The sequence below is a fragment of the Medicago truncatula genome, chromosome 4, assembly GCF_003473485.1.
Source record: "Medicago truncatula cultivar Jemalong A17 chromosome 4, MtrunA17r5.0-ANR, whole genome shotgun sequence".
Taxonomy (NCBI): domain Eukaryota; kingdom Viridiplantae; phylum Streptophyta; class Magnoliopsida; order Fabales; family Fabaceae; genus Medicago; species Medicago truncatula.
In genome coordinates, this window is record NC_053045.1 from 30,676,526 (window position 1) to 30,695,944 (window position 19,419).

Consider the following 19,419-nt stretch of genomic DNA (forward strand, 5'->3'; position numbering starts at 1 on the left):
AGAATGAGAGAATTAGTTCAATGAACCATTATTTCATTTTAACTTGCAATAAAAGCAATTACATGTATTTATAGCAATTCAGTGAAGGATGATTATAAACTATTGTGATCCTTACATCATTCAATCATAACTAACTCACTTAAACTTAAGCAAAATAGTTACAACTAAATTCTAATTCTAACACTTTCTTCAACTTCAATTGCTTGTGGCGCAAGGAACAAAAGACTATGGTGATGAACTTCTTCATTGCATAGTAAACTAACTTCTAGTTCTTTTGTATTATGTTTCAACAAGTAGCCACAATAGTCCTCAAATGTATTGAAATTTGAAAATAGTCTTTAATTGTGCACTTCGTTAAAAAAAAGTCTCAACACGGAAGACTTATTTTAATAGTGTTATATCAATCCTTGATATATTTATTTACCGTCATATCAATCATTATAAGTATTTGTTTATTGTCAATATTGAAGGAGTATTTTAATGTCATGAACAATTTTGACTAAAAAAGGGCAAAATAAAAAATTATTATAAAATTTTGATACATTGAAACACTGTTGTAACTACTCGTTACATGTACCAAGATCAAAATAACTCAATAATTATTACCCCGATGAAAAAAAGTTACCGTAGTACTCATCATGATGTAGGGCAAAGAGAGTACATACGATATGTCAAATACAGTTGTATGCTACGCGCGCGGACGCAAAGCTCAAGTTAAAACCAATTTAATCAGTTTTTTTTCCATCAAACGACAAAATCGTACTCTTTTCTTACCCTCCCCTTTTCTCTTTGTTTCACTTAACTTACCACCACGTTCACTTCCCAGCCCCCAACAACACAAAATTGCAACCTCGTTTCAACAAAACGGTAACTTGTTCATTTCATGAAAACACACAAGAGTAGAGTGAGTTAGTTTCATCTTCTGGAGTTCTCTCTTACAACTCAACCTTAAACAGTAGCAGTAAGTCCATTACCACTTTCTTAATTACTTTGCTTTGCATTCATATGTTATACTATTTTCTACCTTCATCCAAAATGCAGCATATAACTATCTGTTTCATCTTTTCCTTCTTACTAATTTTCTGTATGCATGAATTTAATTAGGCTCTTCATTTTAAAATAAATTATTATTTTGTTGAACCTAAATTATGCTTTTTTAAAAGCTTTTTCTGCTTATCTTTTTACAAAAGCACTTTTGCCTGAAATCGAAATTAATTTATTTGCCAAAAAAGTAACTGACATTAATGCCGTTCTTTCTCTGTAATATTGAAGCTCAGGGTCTGTACTCTCTGCAAGCAAACCAATGTTTAGTTTAGAAAAAATATTTCTTCCTAAATATATTTTCTTCTTAAGTTTTTTGATATATTTATAAACCTCCCACTCAAATACAATTGTTATTTGTTTTCCTTTTTATTTATTTATAAATTTCATGCTTATTTTTTAAAATAAAAAATACTTTATATTTTTTGTTTTATAAAAAAAGGTTGATTCCATAACGTACCAATTCTTTTGTCTGTTCCTTCTTGTACTTGTTCCTTTTTTTCTTCTTTTTTACTTTAATAAATCAGTGTAATTTTCACATTTGTTAATCTCGAAAGTTGCGTCTATGATATTCCATTATCTTCTTTTGTTGTGGAGTTCAATGGCTTGGCTTTGCATGCTTTATCTTGTTTTGTTGTACTTGTAGATCTGATTCCACTTGTTCCCATTCAAAAATTGGTTTCTCAAAAAAAAAAAAAAATTATAGCTAGTTTATTTGTTTGTTCCTTAAGGTAAAAATTACAATTAGTTATAGACAGAACAGAGCCCTTTGGTTTAATCCGGTTCAATCAATAAATAAGTGGTTGGATCATGGAAAAATGGTGGGTAATTTACCTCAACCAATACACATTAGCCACATAAACATATTTTTAAGTGGTATCTATGAACTATCTTGATCCCACCAACAAATTGCTCATTTTCATTGGTTGGTGGATAAATTACCCACCATTCTTCAAAGGTAATCTAGAAAAAAACCATTAATAATTTATATGCGTAACTTTATCTGGTTAATGATTGGTCTGATTTTTAAAACACTTGCTCGTAACCAATTTATATCATATGGTATGGTATGAAAGACATGATTAGAAGGTAAAAACCCATTTGTCGTACCATACCTACTTCTTTCATATCAAAGCTCTGTCATGCCATGTTTTGCGGCTAAATTAGAGGGCTAATAAGAAAAAAAAATTCGCTGTGCCCATTGAAACATCTATGATGAATTGAAATGGGTGTTTTTTTTTATCTTTAAAGATGGGGACATATTGGTCCCTCACGATTATACTCGTATCATCCGTTGGTAAAACGATGACATTTTTATCTCATGTGCTTGACATATTTTTATGTATATTGTTAGAAAATACAAACATGCTTGACTTTTTGCATCATTCCTTTAGTCTAAACTCTAAAGCTTAAATATATTTTTTATTTCTCTAAGTTCCCCTATTTTCAAATTATTTTCCCCTACTTTTTTAAATTTTAGCGGACGATTGTTTTTTGAAAACTCAGTATTCGGTCGACTGACTACTTCAAGAGATTCAATCTCACCGGTTACGTTAAACATCTTCACCCGAGTTCAACTTTGAGACCTAACAATTATGTGCGTGAACCATAAGAAATAGGGGATCTTAAGGGAATTTTTAATCTTTTAGTTTACAATGGTGTCCTTCTCTAGTATCTATATATACTATATTTCTAGTGATATTTGTAGGAGAATGTGAACTCTAGTATAATCCTATGAAAATCTAAAAGGTTTTCTGTATAAAGTATTTTTTTTATATGACTAATTGTGAAGTCATTAACCATTGATAAAATAGTTATATTTTTAGGTTAAATTATAGTAGTAATAATGAGGTAGGGTCTCTACCTTAGGGAAGAGTAAGTAATTTCTGTGGAACATTGTGGCACATTTTTAGCATTAAATTGAAAATCATACCACTGAGCAAAGATTCAGCATTTATAGTAGCTAAGGAAATGAAGATGAGAAAGATCACCCCATCCTGCGTGAACACATTAACTATATCAATAAATTCGTATGCTTCTCATTGGATTCGTTTGTCTCTACAACTTGTGTTTCTGTGCTATGTTTTCTGAATTGTTACTGTACTTGTGGGTCAGGGTGCATTTATATTTCAAGCTCTGTGAGGCCCAAATCATTAACCTGTTTTCTCTTTTACTGGATATTCAAGGCATTTAAGCTATGCATACCCCAAAAACAAGGTAATCTTCAAATACTACTTTGACTATTACTCTTTTTATCATATATAAATGTTGTTTTCGTACTTTACTATTGCTATATATTTTTTTGGTACAATTGGTATTGCTAATTTAAATGTTTTTTTTTGCTATATAGTTAGTTGTTATTTTTGAATCCCGACTAAGAGAGATATCTACATTTAGTTGAGAGGTGCCTGATACGATGACCTCTTGTTGAAGGAACCTATGGAAAAAAATAAAAACAAATAAAAATCCAAAATTCATTTTATCTCAATGCATCAAGGAGAAGAAAATGTTGATCAATGACATTAATAGCAATTTGCTTGATAAAAAAAAATAGCAATTTGCAATTAGTGAATAGAATAGAGTAAGTGTCAAGTTTTTACCCTTTTATGACCTTGCCTAAATGCATGCATAATCATGTCTCATTAGTCATTATTGTGTTTCCTTTTTGGTTGAAGTAGGTTCCTCCCTTTAACTGAGGAATGGGAGATTGGGACCCAAGGGAGTTGTTACCTCTTTTTTAAGGCACCTTTTGTTTTATTCAGTCAACAAAAACATACTAGTAGTTGTTTTATTGGATTGTCACATTATAACTTTTGTGTATTTAGAATATCATCTAACATTTACAACAGAATGGTTACACTATCATCTAACATAAGAATTTGAGTTGCCATTTATGTGTGAAAGGAACTGAGGATTTATTGTTTAATAATGACAACAAGGTATAAATTGGTTGAAATGATAGATATGAGTTTTCATTTACAACATAGGATTTTGTAATTGTTAACATTTGTTTTTATTGAAATTTCAGAAGTGGTTCTTCTGAAGTGGTGCCTAAGAAAGTTTCTCCACGTGCTGTACGCCAACTGAGAACTACGACTACTCTAGATACCGACTCTGTATCTTCTTCTTCGACTCAAACTAGTAAAATATCAAAGGAAAGAAGCTCCAAACTCGCTGATCGCAAGTCACCCAGAAGCCCAGTTCCTGAGGTAACAAGTTTTTACCAGTAATAAAATACTACCTCTGTCCTTAAATATAGACTTTGTTTGGATAAATAGCTTACTTAAACACTTATGTATAAGCCATTTCTTTAATTAAAGATAAATTAAAGGCAAACTGTTTTCATATAAGTTATAAGTTGTTTTCATAACTGTTTTCATAAGTTCTCCCAAACAGTCTCACAAGTGCTTATGTCAGTAGATAGCTTGTATAGCAACTTATATACAAACGTCTTGACTTTATTTTATCAGCTATTATAGAAATAACTTGATAAGCACTAAATTAAGTTGATTATCCAAACTGGGCACTGTGTAACTTTTATTCAATAATAAGCGTATAGCACATTGCAAGCATTGATTTCAGTACATTTTTCCTTTTTTTGTTGAGAAGATTTTAACTATTATAATTGATGTTTGCATTAGAGGAAACGCCCCAGCAAAATATCTGAATTGGAATCACAAATTTCTCAACTTCAAGATGATTTGAAGAAGGTGAAGGACCAGCTTATTTTGTCTGAATCATGCAAGAAGCAAGCTCAGCAAGACTTCGAGGAATCCAAGGAGCAACTCTTAGCCCTATCTGCAAAACTCGAAGAGTCTCAAAAGCAATATCTAGAGCTCTGTGCTACTGGAGAAGCTCGTGATATCGAACTCCAGAAAATCACAGAAGAACGTGATAGCGCATGGAAGTCAAAGATTGATGTCTCCCAACAGCATCTCTCAGTTGACTCTACTGCTTTGTCTTCTGCGTTGAAGGAAATTCAGCTGCTGAAAGCACAACTTGAATTGGTAGCTACTTGTGGTAGTGTTCAAACTCAGCAAGCTGAATCGGCAGATAAAGAGCTACTGAACCTAAATCAAAACTTATCAGAATCACTTTCTCAGATGGAGAACATGAAAAACCAACTCAAGAATAGCAAAGAACCTGAAACTCGGGCACAAATCTTTATTGATGAAACTTTGTTGCAACTCGAGTCTGCGAAAAGAACCGTCGAGATTCTAAGGGATGATGTTGTGAGAGACGTAGATGGCTACAACTCCATTGCTTTGGAGTTAGAACATTCTAGAGCAAGGGTGAACACGCTAGCAACACTTGTTAGCAAATTTAAAACACGCATCAATGATAATGAACCGATTCATTCTGATCAAAATCTTGTGGATGATTGTAAATTCGAGAAGGAAAGTGAAATATTGAGAAATGGAGAGGAGCCTAATCATATTGAAGAAGAGATTTGTTCTTTGAAGTCTGAGGTTGGAAGGCTGAGATCTGCTGTAGAGACTGCCGAGACTAAATATCAACAACAACAGATTCAAAGCACGGTGCAAATCAGCAATGCGTACGGGTTGATGGAGCAGATAAAATCGGAATTAGGCCAGAGACAATGTGAGTTGGAGGCTGAATTACAAAGAAAGAAAACTGACATTGAAGAGTTGAAGGCTAATTTAATGGACAAGGAAACCGAGTTGCAAGGTATCATGGAAGAGAATGAGAATTTGAATTCGAAGCTCGAAAAAAACATGTCATCTCAAAATGAACATGGACTTCAAAAGGAACTTAAAAGATTGGAAGAATGTGTTGCTGAATTGAAAGCTGATATGATGGATAAAGAAACAACATTGCAAAGCATATCCGAAGAGAACGAGATGCTGAAGATGAAAATCAACAAGAGTTGCTTGGATGACAGTAAAGTGAGAGAGGAAATAGAGAAAGCCGAGGCTGCAAAACGTGAGGCGGTTACAAAACTCGGGATTGTGATGGAGGAAGCAGACAGAAGCAACCGTAAAGTGGCAAGGGTGACCGAGCAGTTAGAAGCAGCACAAGTGGCGAGCTCTGAAATGGAAAGCGAACTAAGAAGGCTTAAGGTACAGTCTGATCAATGGAGGAAGGCTGCAGAGGCAGCTGCTGCTATGATTTCGGCAGGGAACAATGGGAAGCTTACTGAGAGATCTGTGTCTTTGGACAATAATAATAACTATAAGTATTCACCTAATTATGCTGAAGATGTTGATGATGATTTCCAGAGAAAGAAAAATGGTAACATGCTGAAGAAGTTTGGAGTCTTATGGAAGAAGCCTCAGAAATAGTGACTGATTGATATCTATATATTTATTGTTTTAATTTTGTGTTATGTTGTTGCTATGATATTTATGTTTTTTGCACTTTTGTGCACTCACCTTTGCATTGCATTGTAAATTGTGTCTGTCTGAACTCTAGAACTATGTTTTAGTTGGAAAGCTGACATTTAGTTGTTGAATGAACTTTTGTGCACTCACCTTTGCATTGCATTGGGTTAGAAACTATTGTGATTTGTAAAGCATTAGGTGAAATTTGTGGTAGCTGTTGCGGCAAGTGCTACTATAATCCTTCAGATTAAAGCTAACCAAATCGAGCTCTCAGACTAACTCATAGACCCTAAAAAAAGATTAAAAAAAATTATGTCGCATCTAGTGGTGATGCGATCCTAAGATGTTATTCCTTGACATGAATAATAAAGTCATTATGGAATAAAAGAACCAATTTTTTTTGGTTCAAATTGTTATTTTCGTTGGTCATTATGTATATGTGTTGTATTCATCATATTTAGAGCTCTGCAACTCTGATTGAGGTGGATCTTTGAAGCGTTGGAAATGGTACAAAATTATCTACATTTCATATGTTGTACTCAGAAGGAAAATCTGCATATATCATAGTGTAAAATGGGATTAAAGTGAAGGACGTGATTAAATTAAGGAGCTGAAGCAAAAGAGATGAAACACAATTAATTTGAAAAATTGAAGAGCATGATGAGGAGTAAAGAGGGATCTGCAATTAGTCAAAATGTAACTGTCAATAATTATGCAGCCAACACATGCATTGATTCAGCCACCCTATATCAAAATCAACTAAACCGTAACTTTTTCTTTAGCCACCAAAACATTGTGATAATTAATGGTTGCATTTCCTTTTATTTTCTTAGAGTTTCAGAATTAGAACTATCTTGTAATGAGTTCATATAAATAGAGCACGAAAATGATATGTATGAGAGATGAATTTTGATAAAAAAAAAAAAGTCACTTCATGTGAATTTAAAAGCTTTATTTTTTTTTGTTCTGGATTGAACCATGCCTTAATTTTATCAAAAAATCACGTTTTTTGTGACGAATCCTCTACTAAGCTAAACAACTTCCTTAAATTAGGAATTTATTTGATTTTCATTTTCTACCTATTTCCATCAGTTTTAAACATAATATCCAAGTATCCTCCATTATTCCACAAATATACAAAATTCAAAATCACAACCTATTTTGACCTTCATCAAGTGGGGATATAAACTCACAACCTAACCACCAAAGACTATACCACATTTTTCAAAGTATTTAGTATTAATTGTCAACTTCGCCTTTCACTTTTATAGGGCGTATAATTTAGTTGCCACTTTTATAAAATGTCATATTAGTCCCTTATTTTTTTTCTTTTGGTGGTGGCCGGAATTTAAACCCCAAACTTTACGTATATGATGCATTGTTCATACCAACTGAGCTAAGCTCATGATGCTATATTAGTCCTTATTTAGTATAAAATTAGTTAAGTTAGTCTTTTTTTTTTCTTCTTATTTTATCATTATTTTTTATAAGTCATGCCTTTGCAAGGGAATAGAGTTAATTATTCAAGATGATTAAGATTAGTAAATTACATCTCTCTTTTTCTCTTAAGTTAAAATATACACTTTCCTCTCCTCTTATGCAAAACATATTAAAAAATATTTCACTCATATGATTAAAAAATATTTATCTTAGAGGATGTGAGTCGCATCCTCTAAGAGAAACTTGAATTACATTCATCAACCATCTTGTGTTTAATTTTAGATTTGAAGTGTTGATTTTTTTTTTGGCAAAATTTTGAAGTAGTAAAAAGTTGGAATTATGAATTAAATTATTAGCCTCAAGTGGTTAATGAGATTTACGATGACGAATTGTTTGAAAAAACACAAAATTAATTATTGATGAAAAATAATTTTTGAAAAAGTTTTACTTCTTATCGCTTTTTGATCAAACTCTGATTTCTAGTTCTAACACATCGAAAAACAAGATTTTTTCACATAAAATTAAAAATAATTTTGATTTTAAAATCTGGTCGGGGCTGGGAGTGTGAGTAGAACGATTCAACATCAACAATGGGTTTGGAAGGTGTTCTTCTCGGTATGGGTAATCCCCTCCTCGACATCTCTGCTGTCGTCGATGAAGATTTCTTGAAAAAGTACGTTGCATCTTATCACTCTTTTTAAAACTTTTAATGAATTATGGTTTTGATGATTTGTTTACAGGTTTGACATCCAGTTGAACAATGCTATTCTCGCTGAAGACAAACACAAATCTATGTAAGTTGAACAATGCTTTCAATAATCTTATAGTTCTTTAGGATAATCTTCAGTTTAGCTTATTTATTTGAGTTTTAAGATGCTAATTCAGGATTTGATTTTGGTGTAATTATCATTGATTCGAATGAATTCTTTTTGTGAGTGTTTACATGTTTTATGAAAAGACAAGAAATTTTGTGACTTCATATTATTCCAATATCATTTCAGGTATGATGAAATGACTGCCAAATATAATGTGGAGTACATTGCTGGAGGTAATTCTTGTGTTTTCATTTTTAGATTATTGTGTTTCCGGGAAGGAAAGTAGTAACATTTTTCAACTATGTTTCTTTTTTGCAGGTGCTACTCAGAATTCAATCAGGGTTGCTCAGGTATGTGTAGTTAGTGTGCAATTTTTTTTTTTTTTTTTTTTTTTTATGACTAGTTGTAGTAAAAATAACTTATCGTTTTGTATTTGCTTCTTACAGTGGTTGCTTCAAGTTCCCGGGCCACTAGTTACATCGGTTGCATTGGGAAGGACAAGTATGGTGAGGAGATGACCAAGAACTCTAAACAAGCTGGTGTAAATGTAAGTTTAATCTTGTTTCTTTTTCGATCTGCTACGCTGTATTGGACGGACCCTATAATCCAGTTCTGAAATTAACTTATTCATTTAACAACTAGGTTCACTATTATGAAGACGAGAATACACCTACAGGAACTTGTGCTGTTTGTGTGGTTGGTGGTGAAAGGTGAGAGGATCAAGCTTTCCTTGTGTTTTAAATGCCCAAAAATCATTCATTTTTTACTTCTTCAGTGTAGTATATATTATTGATAGCGAACCAGTTGTGTGAAACCTTCTTTTTTATTGCATGTAGGTCACTTATTGCCAACTTATCAGCTGCAAATTGCTACAAGTCTGAGCATTTGAAGAAACCCGAAAATTGGGCATTAGGTACCTTCTTGATTCAGGATCTTTTTCTATCTCCATTAAATCTGAATAATCAAAATGACTAACATTTGGTATTGTGCATTTTTTTTTAAATAAATAGTTGAAAAGGCCAAATATTTCTATATTGCTGGATTTTTCCTCACTGTATCCCCCGAATCCATTCAATTAGTTGCTGAACATGCAGCTGCGAATAACAAGGTTAGATATGGCTAGAGAGATTGTCCTAACCTTTCTACTAGAAGTATTTGATACTCAAGTATTTTACTCCCTTGCGCAGGTTTTCATGATGAACCTTTCTGCACCCTTTATCTGTGAGTTCTTCAAGGATCCACAGGAGAAAGCTCTTCCGTAAGAATCCTTCACCGTCAAATTTAAATAAATATTTATGTTTTTCTTATTGATCTTTAAGGGTTTGCATTCTGGGATTCAGGTATATGGACTATGTATTTGGAAATGAGACTGAAGCACGGACATTTTCGAAAGTTCATGGCTGGGAGGTAAATCATTCCTTTGCAGATCTGTACCCTTACAGTTTTGGTTTTACATTTTATTTAATAACTCATATTGGTTCTTTTCCTTTTGACCAGACCGATAATGTCGAGGAGATAGCTATCAAGATATCCCAATTGCCAAAGGCATCAGGAACACACAAAAGGATTACCGTTATCACACAGGGTGCTGATCCCGTGTGTGTTGCTCAAGATGGGAAAGTGACATTGTACCCTGTAATTCTATTACCTAAAGAGAAATTAGTTGATACCAATGGAGCAGGTATTGTCCTATTGCTTTTTGAAGTTGAATATGGAACAAAATCATACATGTTATGTGCTAGTCATAACTCAATATTTTTTTCTTCTGTTTTTGTAGGAGATGCCTTTGTTGGAGGATTTCTTTCACAATTGGTCCAGGAGAAACCTATTGAAGAATGTGTGAGAGCTGGATGTTACGCAGCAAATGTTATCATTCAAAGGTCCGGCTGCACTTACCCAGAGAAGCCTGATTTTCAATAAGTGTTTCTCCCGATTCTATTACTATTTTGAAGTTTTGATTATTGAGAATGATTTTAGTCGCATTTTAATAGTTGCACTCTAACTGGTTTTGGATTTTTTTAAAAATCCCCGACTAGGGAGAAGGGGTGAAGAAATTGCCGAGGGAGACAAAATTGAAATAAGTTTTGTATTTGAAGTCCTAATATAGGCATCATTTCTTATCTTTGCTGCTTGTATCACAAGTGTTTTTTCTTATTTGGTTACACTGTAGCTAATGTTGCTATATGATGATATGCAATGAAAATAGCTAATGTTGCTTTACGTGTTCTATCTTATTCGAAGAATCCTATCTGTTTGTCATCTCTTAGTTAAAAATAAAAAAAAATAAAAAAATTGGTCACATGTTATCACACGTTTGTTCATAATCGTGTTTACCAACTACTAAGTTAATGACTTATGTAGTGAATGAATGGATTATGGTTTAAAGTAAAGGGAAATGCTAACAAGTGCCTTAGGGCATTTGATAAGAAGTCTAAAATAGAAAAAATTCTTGAGAATTGTGTATTCAACACATTGAAATAACAAAAACCAACTTTTTCTCCATAAAAGTTATCAATTGTTTCCATTTTTAATGCTTAATAAGTGCCCTTAAGTAAATGATTTAATTTGAATTCTCTGGTTTGTTGTTTTTTCTGGTTTAGGGACTGGTTTTTTACTGCCATTTTTTTCTTCTACTGTGCTTTAACTGGTTTACTAGTTTTAAAGTAGCTTATTTTTCTGTTTATCGTGTTTTTTTTTTTACTGGTTTTACTATTATTTATTTTTTCGGTTTTAATGGTGTTTTTATTACTGCAATTGTCGTCCTTATAGAATAAATACATCAGCTTAAACATAGCAAAACAACCATAGATAGACTTCTTACAAAAACAAAAAAAACCCATAGATTAGAGGATAATAGGTGAAGTATTTAACAAAAAAAAAATAATATTTAGGGACTATTTGTAGTTTTATTATGATAGTTTAGGGACTATTTTGTTGTTTTTCATGATAGTTTAGGGACTATTTTAATAGTTTATGGACTACCAACGATCACATAGTGGAAAAGTTAACCGAGAAACCAAATAGTTGGATGTTTGTATAGTTTAGGGACCCTTTTGTTCATTTTAATAGTTTAGGAACTAAATTGGTGGGAATGTGATACTTCAAAGATTAAATTGAATGTTTATCTTTTTTTTGTTGGTCAGGTAACCTAGTAGTTAGAATTCACCTTATAAGGTGAATAAATGGGGTGTCCGGGGTTCGAATCACGGCCCCGACATATAATAATACATTGTACTACCAACAGAGTTATGCTCACGGAACGGCTGTTTATCTATTTGAGATTGGTTTTGAGTATGTATAATTAATCAATACGTATGCAATTAAACTTCAACAATAAAAAAAACAGAAATTTGCTTCTCTCAAAACAATGATTTGAGGTATGAAAATGATTTTTCACATGTCTTCTAAACACGTTGGCATAAGATAACAGAATTAAACTCCAAGTTTTAAGCTTATAAGTCATAACCAATTGTCTGTAGTCAAATCCCCCATTATGTTTATCTTCCCATATTTGTTAAGAAACAATTTTTATCTTGCCATGTTCGTTATTTATAACTGATGAATAATTGTTGAGATCATTTATTTTCTTTCCGAAAGAGCACTAATTCATTTCACAATACAATTTGATATGTCAAAATAATGATAATATAGTTGCCGGTGTATGTGGTTGCCTTTGCAAGATTATGACAAACCATATTAGTTCCCTCTTAGAAAATTTGGCATAAAAGTTGTTACATATATGAGAATGAGATGAATTAGTTCTACGACTTGCTAAGATAGAATCTAACTCCGTATCATCTCAAGTATCTGAAATGAAAGAATCCACCATCGCCTTTGAGTCCAAGCAAAAAATAACTTTCTTGAAAGCCAACTTTCTTACCCATTCTATCAATATGATAATTTGTTGCAACTATGTTGTTTTCGCTCTCATGAACATGCCGAGTTTAGTCTTTAAGAACTTTTCTATTCCAACACTTTTCTAATACTCCGAAAACGAAGCATCAACATTACACTTGATGTGATGAGGGGGTGTTACCATTTGAATCTGTCATGACGGGTCTGCTGTAGCGGCTAGGTCTGCTCCTCAATTTGTCGCGTATTCTGCCACTAAGCAATTTCATATGTGTATTATGTCTCCAGGCTTCTTATTTTGACGGTCCCGATTTGATGCATTTCTTTGCTCCTCCACAAGCTCCAAAGGGTAATCGAGTGTTAACTCGTAAATTTGGATGAGTTTACGTTTTTAGGTGTTAAAATCGTGTTAAAAACGTAAACTCGGATGTAAAATCGTTTTTTGTTGAAATCGGAATGTTTGACAAGTTTGAGCGAGTTAACATGTGGTAAACTTGGTAAACTCGGGTAAAATCGTCTGAGTTTACGAGTTATCACTAAAAAAATGTTTGTTTTTCAGTTTTGGGTCATTCTTTTCTGGGTCCATTTTCTGTTAAAATCCAATTCCTTTTTTCAGTTCAATAATCCAAAGTACTTGTCTTGTCTTTACAGTTAACACTTTCATGTCTTGTCTTCCCTTTCTTTCTTCTGAAACCTTCTTAAAATAACCACACAACAAATAATATTTATGATTTTGCGTGTTAATTTTGTATTTTGATGATAAGTTGAGCATAATGTTTTATTACGGTAGTTGTATATACTTTGTCTTTATAATTAAGTCATATTTTGCACAATTGACATATTTACAATATTTATATTGGCTTACATATGTCATGTATATAGTAAGTTTATATAATTTTAATTTTAGATAAACTGATACGAGTTTACGAGTCGAATTTACTTAGGTAATTAGAGTTGAAGTAAACTCTCGAGTTGTAAAACCTTGGATAGTGACAAACATACGCTGCTCATTGTTTTTTTACAATACACGCATAGTAGGTGTTTTATTTTTTTTGGTCTAAAATATATAATTTCTCAATATGTCCCCCCTCTTGTTGAAAGATGTTCTCCTCTTGTTGAACAATTAACTCATAATTCTAAGGAGGGATGATAAGCTTTATTCTTTTGTGTTCCCTAAAAACTTCCTATTCTTATAAGGAAAATTCTATCCAATTCCATCAAATAGCACAAGGATAGCCCCTTATTTAAAACCCTTCTGAATGATATATTTAAGAAACTAAAAAAGGAATTTACTGTTGATAGTGAGCTTTAATCTATACCATCGCTTTTGTGGCATGTGCTTGTCAGATAAAAAAATAGATAGTGCTAGCTAGTTGAAGACTTTGACTACTTGTACTTACTCCACCTCGTTCTCACTTAGAATGAAAGACCAACCCAGTGTTTGTTGCCCCTTGATGTGAATATAATGGTCAATTTAAGATTATAGCTCATCCAATAAGCAAAGTTTTTGGTAGTGTATTTGATAGACTTGAGCATATAAAAAGGGAAGATGAGCAATTACAAGTCTAATGTTATTCAATTGATAGACATGAGTTTAATATTTGTTGTCAATGTTATATATAAATATCTCTTTAACATTTTAAATATGGATCAAGATCTGTTGTTGTAGTGGTTTCACACAGTTCTAGGCAGTAGTTGATCTCGGTCGTAGATTTTTTATTCAATAACTCAGATTTATTCATTGTTGATTTGTCTGTTTAACACAATATTATATCTCGACCCTTTATTTTTGATCGAACGATCAACAACAGTTAAAGTGTTGACGCAGTAATTGTGTTAAATCCAAATCCCTTCAAACATGCTTTCATGCGGGTGAGCAATGAATTACTTAACATAGACATAAACATGGATATGTAAACACTAGTTTGCAGACGCATTAATAATCTAAAAAAATAAAAATAATTGAATGTAACTACATGTGTAAAGTATCGTTTTGCGACATCAAACATACTATCAATCTGAAATGTCCATGATGCATAGTTGGTGGTGTGTCTATAATTTCAACTCAAATGAAGTTTCAACTTAAAAAATGTTAACTGTCATAAATCACAATCATCATCATCTAATTAAAAATCAATGCTTCCGCCCATTCATTCTTATCAAATATCAATTTCTCAAAACTATACTATAATTTTATCTCAACTAAGAGGAAAATGAGTCATTCATTCAATTCAAAGTCTTCAATGTTATACAGCTGCATCAATTATTTATTTTCATACTTAGAGAAAAAAATTCCAAGAGTGACAGGCAAACCAACCAGATTCTCTATTGAATTTTTTATACCCCGAATCCTAGTCCATTTAAAAAATTCAAACAATGATGTAGCAATGTAGCTCATTGTCGTTGATTATTTAGTCACATTCAAATTATTTTCAAACTTGATCACTGACGGTTTTGTCACGCCCAAATCCTAAATTAGATTTTGTCTGTTCAGTGCCAATAGAAACTAAATCATTCCCGAAGTTAGTGAAATTTTATAACTCCACTATATATTATCATTCATAATTTAGTATAGTGCATTTGTGACTATTTTTCAATTTAATTTAATAGTACTGCATTTATAATTATGTAACCTATTGTAAGTAAAAACGTGTTAGAAGAATCTACCTGATGAGAATAAAATGAATTCGTGGCAGAATATCTTGAAATCACCACCACAGTTAATTAAGAACCCAAGGCTCCTGAAAAATTGATTCTAACTGTAACCATTCAGAGTGTTCAGGCTTATGCTGCATTCATGATTCAACCATGAAACATCACTCTTCTATTTTTATTTTATTTTTATATTCATGTATAATATAGTACTAGTATTTATTCTTTTTTTCTTTCTCATTGATATGTCAAATAAGGAAATGATGATTTATCTACTTCTCTCCAACTTCATTGACTTGGTTAGCAAAATATCTCAAATTTCATTAGTCTATTCATTTCACCAATTAAAAGACACTAGTAGCACAAAATTTTGACAATTGAAGGTACAAAGAAAATGAACAAAACTAAAATTTAAATTTAAAAAAAAAAAAAAAAAAAAAAAAAAAAAAAAAAAACTAAGAAAAATAAAATAGAGGTGATACACTACAACACAATAGAAACAAATCACTTCCCTATCAAACTAAGGTATGGTGTCCATAGTTTTAAATTGCAGTCCGTGGTCGTAATTGCAGCCGTAATATAAAGATTTTAGAGGTCTTTATAACGCCATCACAACCGCAATTGCAACTGCATTAGTCCGTATACTGTCTTAGCCGCAATATAAAGGTTCACAGCGTAACTGCAACTGAAATTTAGAATCACGAGACGGTGTCTACATTAGGGGGCTATTGAGAAGGCCATGCCCCCAAGATGAAGTGAGACCATTCCAACCAGCTCTTCCTAAATGATCCATTTCAGCCATGTTTGTGTCACCATTATTGAACTGCCATGGAAAACCTAACAAAACCCTATTTTCATTTTGTTCCCTAACATTACACATTTCTTGTTTCATAGTAGTAACTGTAACTGCTTGAGTAGTTGCAATGCTCATTTCATGATCATAAGGTAACATCATTTCACCATTACCATTGCCATTAGCATTGCCATTATCAACCTCTCCCATGTAGTAAAGATTTTGCACATTGTTCTGAGATCCCATAAGTGCTTCAAAGAATCCTTGGTTGTTTGAGGAATGGTTCATACCATGATTGTTAAGAATGCCACATGAGGTGTTGGTTTGGTTTCCTAAAATGGAAAAATCATGTTCATGATCAAATCCAAGATGACCCTTTTGAAGCCTAGCTAATGCTAGTGTGAGATCATTGGAATCATAGGACAATGAAGGGAAACAAGTGAGTGGATTTGGGTTGGTTTGAAATGGTTGATCTTGAGATCTCTTTGATGATGCTGATGATGATCTTTTGTTCTTTCGACACCCCCCACCAACAGGAACATTCCTTAGTGTACCACCTTTAGTCCAATATCTCCTACAAGACTTGCAGAAATATCTTGGTTGTGAAAGACTGTAATTGTTGTAGTAACAAAATTTGGTGTTGTTTGAGTCACATCTTGGACATTTTAGAGCTTCTGGTTGAGGAGGTTTTGGCTTTTTGTCTTGTTCTCCTTTTGAACATGTTAACATGCTCTCCAATGACTGGTTAGACATTTGCTGCAACAACACAACACAACAAATTTAGTGGACAAGAAAACCAAATAGTACAATTTTTTGTGATCTATCCATACATAGTACATACATATGTGTACACAAGTAAAAAACAAAGAGTTAATTGATTTTTGAAATCATTGCGAATTTGACAAAATTGTGTGGCGTCGTAGTATTATTGAAACTCTACAATCTAAGTTTACATTTTGTAATTCTGACAAACTCACCGTTAATTCAAACATAATGTTAAGATGAAGATGAAGAGGGGCCTCACAAAGATGAAGATGATAAAAAAATAAAAAAAAAATCCCTGACTTTATTCCATCAAATATTAATTCTAGGCCCCAGCTATATACATATATGGTTCATAAAAAACACCATGAGTAGTATAGTAACATAGGAGAGCAACATAGCTTTACTAATTATATTTCTTCCAAAGGGTGTTCTTCAAAGAAGAAAAAAAAAATAAGGAAAATAATATGTTCCTTTCTCATTCTTCAAAGTAGTACTAAAAATTCTTGAAGGACAAAGATGGAAGGCAAGAATCAAATAAGTCACGTTAATAAATATTACATGACTACATGCATGATAATTATATATATATGATATGAAATAAATATTTCACCTGTTGTTGCCCACTAGAAGAATCCATCCCCATACAAACACTTCTTAATCAACTTAGTTTGAAGGTAGAGATAAAAAAAAAAAAAAGTGTTATGGTTTTTGTGTATATATGATGAATAAGGAAATGAAAGAAAGGAAAGTGAAGGATAGAGATGGTTAATTAAGAAGTGATGATGCAAAGTGAAGTGAGGTAAGTAATGAAAATCTAAGGTGTAGTGATAGTTATATATAAAGCAATCCCAAGAGAGAGAGAGAGAGTAATGAGTAATGATGAATTTTGTCGTACAAAATGATGGATGAGGTGTTAGCTTGCACGCAGAGAGAAGAGAAATATAAAAGAAAAGAAAATTCGAGTCACTTCTAAATTCTGTACTGCAACGGTTTCTTTCATATTGAAGAAAAAAAATAACAAAACCAAAAACAAAAAGAAGAAACATAAAACTGTGTCTCTGAGACATTGTGGGGCCCTCATTCGCGTGGATGCAACTATTTTGTGGACCCCACTTGTCGTTTTTCTTGTTGTGTGTCATACGGGTCCCCAAGCATCCACCATTTCTTTCCCTCCATCTTCACGCAAATTTCTTCCTTAGCCCCCAAACACAAAACCTCGTCCACTCTTGTTCACATCTTGTTACTTTTTTTTTTTTTTTTTTGTTTTTTAATAATAAATAAATGTTTCTTTAGGTGAGTAAGATTTTTGTGACTCACTTATGCTAGAATACTAGGGAAGGGAAAGCTCACATACATAGCATCTACAGTCTACTAGTGGGGATGTCGATTTGGGCCCCAACATAATCTTAATTTTTTTTAGTATGAACCATAATCATAATCGGTATTCTAGGGTTTACAACACTCGCCACATATTGTACATCAATCGGTTGTATTTCGAGATGTTCATTTATATCCGCAAGCAATGATCTTCAAGTAATTGCGATGTGAAGGTCTTGTGGGACGGAAGAGAATATCTCCTAAAGAGAACTTTGGGGATGAAGATCATACCTCCGTCTCCAAATAGTTAAACAAAATACTTATGCACTTGCATAAACGAATGTATACACAAATATTGTATACATTTATTTTGTATTTCATGTTTATTAATGTACAAGATCATTTAAAAAAATTGTTGTCAAGATTCAAAATAATTTATTAATATTTTATTTATTTTATTTTATTGTTAAATGTTGTTGTTTTTTCTATCTATTTGCTTAAAAATAATATAAATGTGCGCATGTATTTTTTTATGTTGATGAGATCCCCACGGGGTCATGGAGATCTACAAAGACGGGTACATAACAAAAGCTTCTGGAGACGAAGAACAAGAACAGAGATTGTAAGCATTTTGGGTGGCAGCGACGAGGAGTGCTCCTTGGCCCTGCTTACGTCCCCTGGCGCCAGACTTTCGAGGCGATAACATTGTGTTTTAGACTAGGTTAGGATCCTTCATTGCCGATCATAAACTCTTATCTTTATGCCTTGATCTTTTTGATCTTCTAGGTAGATGGAACACACATTTTATTTGGTAAAAAATTTCGTTCTTGTCAAGCTCAATCCATTGTATTTTATGTTGTTTGAGCTACAAAATATATTTTCTAATAAAAACATAAATTTTCTCGACGTGATTTTTTTTCCGACACATACAATTTTTTGACCTAACGAGATCGGATTGAAAAACACAATTCGACATCTCTAGTCATTTTAGACTATTTATGTACTATCATCAAGTCAATAAACATGTTAGTTATTTGGTTTTTCATTGTTTCCATCTACCACATTTAAAATAAACTAAAGAACCTTGTTGCACTTCTCTTTTTCTAATTTAAAAACAACAAACAATTGAGATTTAATAAGCATCACTATTTGTTATTATATCGAATAAAAACAGAGATTTGGTCCAAAGAAGGACGGTGTAGAATGTGGATGTTTTTGGATTTGTGCTATGATGAAGGTGGGACCAAAAGGGGAGCAATGAGATATTATTAATTGAAATAGATGGAAGGGAAGGGATTATGGTCGTTTGTTGAATGTTCGGTTTGATGTTGACTAGTAATGATGTTAAGGACGGGCAAGGGGACACTATTGACAATGACATAGGATCTCTCTCTCTCTCTCT

The 19,419-nt window shown here is 32.7% G+C and overlaps 3 protein-coding genes across 5 annotated transcripts; 2 read left to right on the forward strand and 1 right to left on the reverse strand.

The window, feature by feature from the left end:
* The first annotated feature begins 747 nt into the window (after positions 1-747).
* LOC25494426 (interactor of constitutive active ROPs 3) lies at positions 748-6,557 on the forward strand. Of its 3 annotated transcripts, none has more exons than XM_024782102.2 (4): positions 748-961; positions 3,157-3,258; positions 4,070-4,250; positions 4,683-6,557. In XM_024782102.2, exons 2-4 carry the CDS (start codon positions 3,239-3,241, stop codon positions 6,342-6,344), a joined length of 1,863 nt encoding a protein of 620 aa, XP_024637870.1. In that variant the 5' UTR covers positions 748-961; positions 3,157-3,238; the 3' UTR covers positions 6,345-6,557. The 3 variants fall into 3 exon arrangements, with proteins under 3 accessions (XP_024637870.1, XP_013456037.1, XP_013456038.1); XM_013600583.3 differs by having other exon boundaries at positions 3,228-3,258; XM_013600584.3 differs by lacking the exons at positions 748-961; positions 3,157-3,258 and adding an exon at positions 3,598-3,980.
* A 1,856-nt stretch (positions 6,558-8,413) lies between these two features.
* On the forward strand, positions 8,414-10,792 carry LOC25494427 (adenosine kinase 2). Its single transcript, XM_013600585.3, is given in 13 exon segments — positions 8,414-8,496; positions 8,564-8,617; positions 8,825-8,871; positions 8,957-8,988; positions 9,085-9,103; positions 9,106-9,185; positions 9,281-9,348; positions 9,475-9,551; positions 9,649-9,746; positions 9,826-9,896; positions 9,979-10,045; positions 10,136-10,319; positions 10,416-10,792. Coding segments are annotated over 13 exon segments (1,023 nt in total). The 3' UTR covers positions 10,559-10,792.
* Positions 10,793-15,803: 5,011 nt separating this feature from the next.
* LOC25494428 (dof zinc finger protein DOF2.1) lies at positions 15,804-17,556 on the reverse strand. Its single transcript, XM_013600586.3, has 2 exons — positions 17,311-17,556; positions 15,804-16,691 (listed from the first exon to the last, which is right to left on the reverse strand). The coding sequence occupies exons 1-2, from the start codon at positions 17,341-17,343 to the stop codon at positions 15,855-15,857; spliced, it is 870 nt and encodes a 289-aa protein (XP_013456040.2). The 5' UTR covers positions 17,344-17,556; the 3' UTR covers positions 15,804-15,854.
* Between the last annotated feature and the right edge of the window lie 1,863 nt (positions 17,557-19,419).